General features: G+C 37.1%; 2 protein-coding genes across 2 annotated transcripts; both read left to right on the top strand.

The window, feature by feature from the left end:
• The first annotated feature begins 2,145 nt into the window (after positions 1-2,145).
• LOC119677289 lies at positions 2,146-8,565 on the top strand. The gene has a single exon (XM_038088562.1). It carries the CDS (start codon positions 2,146-2,148, stop codon positions 8,563-8,565), a length of 6,420 nt encoding a protein of 2,139 aa, XP_037944490.1.
• Positions 8,562-9,518, top strand: LOC119677288. The gene has a single exon (XM_038088561.1). The coding sequence runs from the start codon at positions 8,562-8,564 to the stop codon at positions 9,516-9,518; it is 957 nt and encodes a 318-aa protein (XP_037944489.1).
• The last annotated feature ends 260 nt before the right edge of the window (positions 9,519-9,778 follow it).

The raw sequence follows: 9,778 nt of genomic DNA, 5'->3' as shown, positions 1-9,778 counted from the left end.
TCATATATAGTGTCGATTATAGGTTTAAAAGTGTTAACTTTATGGAATGTCAAGATCAATTGTTATTTGTATAAGGCTTTGTAGTTGATGAAATATTCTTAGGTATCTATTTGATTTCATTGAATAACATAAGTTACTTTGAATTTTAAGTTCCTATTTCAACTTTAAAATTCCCTTGGTTACGTTTTCATACAAAGGAAGTTGAAAATAATCTGATTAATTAGGGATAAAGACTACCAAAGCTAATGCAAAACAATAGAATTCTTGGCAAGAAGCAGAAAACGAATCAATATTTTGATACATATGGAACAGGTAAAGTTTTCCGGAAGGGACGCTTAAGTGTTGCAAATGTTTTGTTTAATGAAAACTGTGGAAACAGTGTTAAAACATAAAGAAGTGTAAAAGGAAAAATAGTAATTATATGTAATCTTTTAGCAGCAGCAACAGTTTCATCCTCGCTCAAATTGTGTTGGGAGGTTGAAACGTCACAAAGATTTTCATTTCCCAAATATTATCTCAAAGCGGTAGGCAGGCTTTTTGCGTGGCTGATATGAATTTTATTATTAAATGTGCCGCACTACGATATAAAGTTCGAAAAGTAACACGGTCTTGACAGACAATTAGTGCATGTCACTGACAAAATGAATTCCCAAAGGCATTTTACGCTTTTTGTGGAAACACATGTTTCATTCCAGCGATTTTTCGGAGCCAGCAGAACACGTTACCATGGCTCTATCGGTGCGCATTTAATTTCTGTATTAACTAAGGAACGCTTTTTGTTCGCAGCTTCCATGTCAGCTTTCCATGTCTCCACCAGGTTTTTTGTATTTTTGTTTTTTGTCCTCTTGATATTTTGACTTATGCCTGTTAAAGAACGCTCAGCAGCCGCAAAATTCGACTCTTGTTGACGACGGAAGTTGCTTTTGATTGGTGTAACCACAATTTAATTTAACTCTATCTACTAAGAAAAATGCTGAAGACATGTACAGAATAAGGTTAATTTTGTTGAATCATGAAATATTTCCTTCTAATGTAGATAAACTGATTGCATAAAAAGATTCTTAAAGAAAGTGTTATTCTTCATCAACTAATAATACAAATTAAGAAATAAATATAAAAATTGAAAAAAGGTTTTCAAAAATAAATGTTTCTCTTAATGACTATAAGAATTTTTCAAAATTTTATTCAATATATTTTGCATACTTCTTTCTACTAGAATAAAAGTCTCTTTTGACATCTACATATTGTTCTATATTATACAGATACATAAAGATACCTATATGATTTCTTCAATCTATAAAATTTAAAATTACCTAAGATGTATTATTCTATTATTATGTGAGTTCTAAATGCAATCTAGATGCATTTGTAGATAGTTCTAGATCCAATCATTTTACAAATTACAATAGTGTTCACACATTATTATTATTGTAAAATATTATTATTATTACTATTGTTATTATTGTACAATATTTGTAAAATTTGAACATATATGCTGATGTTAGCAATATCCAAATTTTGACTTTCCTTTGCATTATTTAATTTGGTAAAATGCAGTGGCACTGAACTTGAATATTTGCATTATATTTTTTGTTAAGTGCAGTGGCACTGAACTTTGAATATGTAACATATATCAAGGCCAGTGCATTGGCATTAATTCTTGGTTGCTAGACACAACAAAGAATTTGGTTGCATAATATATGCTGAGCTTGCACTTTAGGCAAGAAGACGGTAAAGGAAAAGAATAAAATTTAGATATTGTTATTGTAATAATTTGTAATAATTTAGTATTTAAGGAAAAATTTAATTTAATAAAATTCAGATTGAAACCAATATTCGATCTCTCATTTTCATTTTCCAGAGTTTCAGTTCAAGTGCTGAAAACTCAACCTTCAATTAAAGAGTTACAGTTTAAGTGCTGTGAACTCAATATCTTAGATGTTAATACATTAACATTTAATTTGGTGACCCCGACGTGATTATCAGGTGAATCGCTTGATAATTCAACACGAAATTTACGTAAAGGTGTCCTACGATCACATCAATACAGGCTTTGGTGTCAGCATCAACAGAGGACAAATAAAACAACTTTAGTTTCACAAGGTGTGAAATTGGCTGTTAATCAACAAATCAACTAACTGGATAATGGGTTTCAGTTCGCTAGTGGATCGCCAAAAGGCATTGGGCGACAAAATCAAACAATTTATTGGTAATTGCAAAAAAGCTGGAAAACCTCGCAGAACTTCTCAATTCTATACAGACAAGATTCAAGAATTGCAAAGATTGGGTGACGAATATCATGAAAATCATCAGGAAATTATGGCTTCAGTGGACAAGGTTGACGACCATGAATACTTGGTGAACAAAGAGTATCAGAGTATTCTTAAAATGATTGTCGATTACAACAAGGTTCTAGAAATTGAAGCAATAGAGCTAGAAAAATCATCTTCAGCAAGCAATGGCACAACAATTGAGCAAAACAATCAGATAAATGATTCAAACATTCGGAAACTACTCCGAAATCAGAAGGCACTCATACGTGTAATTGAAAGAACGATAGAAGGAATCATGGTCAACAGGCAAGTTGAACAACCATCTACATACTATTCTATAAAGGCAGCCAGTCTTGAAGGATATATGGTCGATTTAACGGCAAATAACACAACGTTATGGGAAGCTACCGACGAAAGCATCATTGAGGACTACACACTGGAAATGTTTTATGAACTCGAGGAAAAGGCAGGAGCTGCCATGATCGAACTACAGCAACATTTGCATAATAATCAGACAATTCGCAACTCAAGACAGACAGATTGCGAATTGCCTCTACCAAGAATATCACTACCAAAATTTGATGGAAACTATATGCGGTGGGTGGAATTCAAGGACTTGTATATGGAATTGGTCCACAACACGGACATCAGTGACAGCAAAAAAATGCATTATCTGACTACATCATTGGATAACGAGCCAAAGGGGCTAATTAGACATCTTCCAGTAGTAGGAGAAAATTACAATATAGCCTGGACTTTACTTACAAGTCGTTATGAAAATAAACGACTTCTGGTTACAACACTCCTAAATAAATTAATGGGACAATCCTCCATTAAAAGGGAGTCGGCACCAGCATTAAAATCTCTACACGATGTAAGCAAGGAATGCATACATGGTCTCAAGGCTCAAGGAGTTCCAGTCGAACATTGGGATATTATCCTGGTACATCTATTGCTGCGCAAGCTGGATGCAGAAACTCTAACAGCTTTCGAACAAGGGCTATCAGACAACAAACGTTTAATAACCATTGATGAATTGCTAAAATTTTTGGAACATAGATTTCAATCACTTGAGGCTAGGGGAAAAGGAGAATCATCATTCACTCGAACATGTGCTTCAGCTACAAAATTTGGTTTAAGTAAAACCTGTCCAATTTGCAATAAAGACGGTCACATGGTCTACGCTTGCAAAAAATTCGAGACGGCTAATCTATCACAACGATGGAATTGGGTTAAGGAGTTCAATTTGTGTGTGAACTGCCTCAGGATTGGTCATCGAGCTGATGAGTGTAAATCCAGGCACTGCACTAAGTGTTCTAAAAAACATAACACTTTGATGCATAATCCAAAGGGGAATCAATACACAAAAGGTACTGTTCTTCAAGGAAATAACTCGACGCCTCAACAAACAGGTCAAGCTTCAGTTTCAAACCAATCATCAAATAAAATAACTCTTTTAACAAACAATACCAAACAGGAATCTAATTATGTCTTATTAGGGACGGCCAGAATAAGATTGCTGGCATCAAATGGAAGACAAATTGAATGCAGAGCAGTATTGGACTCTGGCTCTCAAATCAATCTCATAACAAACCGCCTGTCACAAAAATTGGGCTGCAAGCCTAGGCCAACGCTTATGAGTATGGAAGGCGTAGGAGCAAATGAATCAAAAATACGTCATCAAACAATAATTCGAGTACAATCAACGTTGAACGAATTTGTAGCAGAGATGGATGCACATATCATACCAAAAATCGTTTCAGATCAGCCAATGCAGTATTTGAATATCGAATCCTGGGATATTCCAAAGGAATTAACTCTCGCTGATCCAGATTTTAACAAACCTGGCCGAATAGATTGCCTGTTAGGAGCAGAGATCTTTTTCAAGTTACTTATTGAAGGTCAAATAAAACTAGCAGGTAGTCTTCCAACACTTCAGAATTCTATTTTTGGATGGGTTGTAGCTGGCAATGTTGAAACTTTAAATTCAAGCACGGCAACTTGTGGCATATGCACTACTAAGGAACTAGAAGAATCTATATTGAAATTCTGGGAATCAGAAGAAATTCCAGATTCAACTTCGGAACTCACAGAAGACGAATTGCGTTGTGAGTCACATTTTTTGCAACACACTTTTCGAGGAAGTGATGGCAGATTTGTTGTAAAACTCCCACTAAAGAATCATCCATCAGTGTTACCAGATACAAAAGGAATCGCTTACGAGAGGTTCAAGACAATCGAGCGCCGTTTCATTCAAAATCCTGATCTAAAGAATCAATATGTTTCATTTATGAGGGAATATGAAGCATTGGGACACATGACAAAATTCAGCGGTAGCGAAATAGTATCTCCCCAATATTTCATCCCTCACCACTGTGTGCTACGTCCAGACAGCTCAACATCAAAACTGCGAGTTGTATTTGACGCATCAGTACACAAATTATCAGGGCCATCACTAAATGACATAATGTTTAATGGTCCAAAAGTTCAAGACGAACTGTTTTCGATTTTGCTCAGATTTAGAATGCACAAATATGTTTTAAAAACTGATGTGGAAAAAATGTACCGTCAAATATGGGTTAACAAAGATGATCGAAATCTGCAACTCATAATGTGGCGAGAAAATCCCACAGAACCACTTAATTATTATCAGTTGAACACAGTTACTTATGGCACAAGAGCAGCACCATATTTAGCAACACGCTGTCTAACAAAATTGGCGGATGAATATCAAGGAAATTATTTATATGGCGCCACATCTTTAAAAAGGGATTTTTATGTTGACGACGGTCTAATAGGAGCTGATACCATCAACGAAGCGTTACTAATTCAACAACAATTAATAACAATTCTAGACAAGGCTGGAATGAAACTAAAAAAATGGTGTGCAAACAACCCAAAACTTTTACATGGAATCGCTACAGAAGATCAAGAAGTAAATCTCAATTTTGATTCCAAGGAAACCCAATTCACAAAGACGCTGGGTCTTTTATGGTTACCAAAGTCAGATTCATTTCGTATCAAGGTTAACATTCGAGACCATAGTCACACAACAAAACGATCTATGAGCTCCGATTTGGCACACATATATGACCCTTTGGGTCTTATTGGTCCAATCTTGGTCACCGGTAAAATCTTGTTGCAAGGAGCATGGCAGCTAAAACTCGATTGGGATGATGATCTTCCGTCAGAAATACGTAAACAATGGACATCGTATAGAGAAGATCTGGCCTTGTTGGACAATGCAACAGTTGTGAGGCACGTATTCAGCAGTCAAGGCTACAGCCATGTTGAGCTGCACGCTTTTTGTGACGCCTCAGAAAAGGCTTATGGTGCAGCAGTATACATTAGAACAGTACAAAAGGATAAAACGATAAAACTTAATCTACTATGCTCCAGATCTCGTGTAGCACCCATAAAATCTCAAACAATTCCACGACTAGAATTGTGTGCAGCGTTGCTAGCAGCAGAACTCATGGCAAGAGTTAAACTTGATCTAGGCTATCAAGACAAGGCAACTTACTTTTGGACAGATTCACAAATTGTGCTTTCCTGGATAAACAATCATCCAGGCAAATTACCCGTTTACGTCGCCCACCGAATTGTAAAAATACTTCGGTTAACAATTCCAGAACAATGGCGTCACGTCCCGTCAAAACAAAATCCGGCAGATATTCTGTCAAGAGGGCTTAAACCGCGGGAATTTTCATCTTGCTACATGTGGTTATATGGTCCACTATTTTTATATCAGCCAAAGCCGCTGTGGCCAGCTCCCTTCAAAAGGGAATTAATTGTTGAAGATAACACGGTGGTGCTTGCTTTATCAACACAACAACCTACTAATGAGCATGCATGGGTCTACTCGATTCATTCAAGAAATTTATTTACACATGTCCAAAAGGTTGTTGGATATGTACTTCGTTTCACAAAAAACGCACGGAAACCAAAAGAATCAAGACCAGAGACCATGCAGCTTTCACCGATGGAGCTCGACGTAGCACTTAAGATAATAATACGTCAAATCCAGGCCTCCGATTTTTCTGATCTAAGGAAAATGCTAGTTAAGGACGAATTTGTGCCAAAAACTCATAACCTCAGTTCACTAACTCCGTTCGTAGATGAAGAAGGGGTAATACGTGTTGGCGGACGGCTAAGCTCTTCAAAACTACAATTTGATGCCATTCATCAAATGATTTTACCCAGCAACGATCCACTAGTAAAGTTGCTGGTAGAAAAAATACATAAGGACAATTATCATTGTGGCGCCCAAGCATTGCTGGCACAAGTGAGGCAGCGTTTTTGGCCCCTCAAAGGAAAAAGCTTGATCAGAGCTGTAATACAACAATGCTTAAGATGCAGAAGAGCAAGGCCAATTGTGTACAATCAAATCATGGGAAATTTGCCTGGACACCGTGTGCAACCAGCTCGACCATTTCTCAGCACTGGAGTTGATTATTGTGGCCCAATATGGGTTCATTACAAAACAAGAGGCAAGCGTCCACAAAAGGCGTATATCGCTGTCTTTTGCTGTTTTGCAATTAAGGCCGTACACTTAGAACTTGCGACTGATCTGACCACAGATGCATTCATTGGAGCATTAAAACGCTTCATAGCAAGACGAGGACGCTGTAAAACGTTATACTGCGACAATGCGACCAACTTCGTTGGAGCGAAAAACAAGTTGCAGGAACTTACTGACGTCATCTACGCTGATCGAGCGAAGGAATCAATTGCAGGAATGTGCAGTACGAAAGGCATAGAATTTCACTTCATTCCACCAAGGTCACCACACTTCGGCGGGTTATGGGAGGCAGCAGTAAAATCTGCCAAATATTTGCTGGTCAAAAATGTTTCAACAGCATCACTTACATATGAAGAGCTTGAAACTGTCGTTATTGAAGTTGAAGCAGTGTTGAACTCGCGACCCCTTATTCCTAGCTCATCAGATGCAAACGATTTGAACGCAATAACTCCAGGTCATTTTTTAATAGGTGAAGAAATCACTTCAAGCGTTGATGTGCATGCACGTGACTCTAAAGAAAAATTACTTAAACGCTGGCAACTGGTATCAGAGCTAAAACACAGTTTTTGGCAGCGCTGGACTAAGGAGTATCTAAGCGAATTGCAACAGCGCCACAAGTGGAAGGGTCCCATCACCAACATACAGACCAATACGATGGTAATCCTTAAAGAAGACAATGTCCCAGTTCTGCAATGGCCTTTAGGACGCATCATCAAAGTTTACAAAGGCGAAGATGGTTTAGTGAGAGTTTGTGACATTCAAACAAAAAAGGGGGTATTTAAAAGACCGGTGCATAGATTAGCTCCATTATTTCCTGAAGACGATAAATTAGAAGATCCAACCTTTGGAAAAATGACTGAAAGAAAAATCGAATCAGAACAGACTCAAGAAACTCCAACGTCACCTCCCGTGTCGCTTATCGTAAAAATTCCATTAAATCGCATCAGAAAGCCTGAATCATTAGTCAATGGGTTAACTCCGACAAAACGATCATGTCTGAATTCCGGGTTGCTGCTCACCATTATTACTCTACTCATTTTGCCACTTGCACTATGTAGTCCCGTCAACATAACAACCTTCAACAACAAACCTGGCATTTATTTTGAGCAGCTTAAACCAGTCAAAATCATGTCTGCTGATTGGAAAATGATTGTATATTTTGACCTTTCCCCATACCAACAACAAATGAGTATTTTAGCTGATGCAACAAAAAGGTTGAACAATTTATGCGACAAGGCATTGGATAACACTGCTTGCAAGGTATTACTCAACTATTTTGACCGTATAACGGAGGAACTGCAAATGGAACTTAATCTTCTCTCTGTTAGAAAAAGAATAACAAGAGGAGCTATAGACATTGTCGGAAATTTTGCAAATTCATTGTTTGGTGTTCTCGACTCAAACTACGCGGCACAAATGTCAAGCACAATAAATGGTCTTAAAAGGAACGACAATCACCTGGAACAACTCGTTAAAAATCAAACGTCACTTGTTGATTCAACTATCAATATCTTTAAGAAGAACCAATTAAACATGCATGACAAATTTGAAGAAATTGAAAAGCGCATCAATAACTTGTTGTATACAGATGAGTCAATAAACGACATACACGTAACACAAAACATGCTTATGTTGTCAATGCAAATGCTCATGATGGTATCCAACCTGCAAAGAGTTCACTCATCAATTATGGACGTACTAATCGACAGTCATCACGATAAAATAAATCCTCTTCTGCGGACTCCACAACAGCTTAGTGAGCAAATATGATTAGGGCACATCTTCCATCACACCTACAGTTACCTATCCACCACAATAACTTACTCGAAGTATATAAGCTCATGAAGATCAACGGAATCCTGGCAAAGGGCCATGTCATTTTTTGCATCGACTTACCTCTCACGGATCCAAGAGAATTTCAACTGTTATATCTTGTTCCAATTGTGGCAGCTATAAATAACACACTTTTATCAGTGAAACTTTCAACAGAATTTCTAGCCATCAGTCCGCATCATGATGAATTTCGACCAATGACACAGCATCAAGTGGACGCATGCATATCGATAAGTGACGAAGAGTTATTATGTCCAAACATACAAGCAACATTTCATGAATCGTCAAACGTCAATAATTGTGAAATTGACTTATTTAACAATCAAGCTAAACCAAGATGCGATATGTATCAGCTCAAGGACACAACTGTATGGTATCAACTAAATCATCCGAATCAATGGATTTACGCAACCATAAATAACATCAAAATGAATGCAGTATGCAACAAGAAAGCATTTCAATTAACTTTAGTGGGCAGTAGTTTGATTAAATTAGAACCTGAATGCATCATCAAAAATGAACACATTACGATTCAAGGTCATCAAAAAATGGTTACTTCAATGCAGGCATCGATCACCAGATTGAACCTATCTGTAGGATGGACAAAACAATATGCGAGCAATAACATCAGCGTCAAACCATTGTCACCCACAATCCATGAGCTTGAACTTATTCAACGAAAATTAGGCCACATCCAGAGTTCCAGTTTTCCAACTGATGCTATTAGTGCAGGGACACATAGTCTAATAACCAGCTACGTTGCATTAGCAATGTTTCTATGTGTCGCTAGTGCACTATTATATATATGGCGAAGGCAAAAAATCACCTATCAAACACCTCCAATACCGATGCCACGACATCAGCAGATGACCGAGGATACAGCATGTTGACTTGCAGCTTCCAATAATTAGAATTGATGTTGTCAATTCAAGGCGGGCAGCATGTTCACACATTATTATTATTGTAAAATATTATTATTATTACTATTGTTATTATTGTACAATATTTGTAAAATTTGAACATATATGCTGATGTTAGCAATATCCAAATTTTGACTTTCCTTTGCATTATTTAATTTGGTAAAATGCAGTGGCACTGAACTTGAATATTTGCATTATATTTTTTGTTAAGTGCAGTGGCACTGAACTTT

The sequence above is a fragment of the Teleopsis dalmanni genome, chromosome 2 (assembly GCF_002237135.1).
Source record: "Teleopsis dalmanni isolate 2A chromosome 2, ASM223713v2, whole genome shotgun sequence".
Classification (NCBI taxonomy): domain Eukaryota; kingdom Metazoa; phylum Arthropoda; class Insecta; order Diptera; family Diopsidae; genus Teleopsis; species Teleopsis dalmanni.
This window is presented reverse-complemented; position numbering and strand designations above follow the sequence as displayed.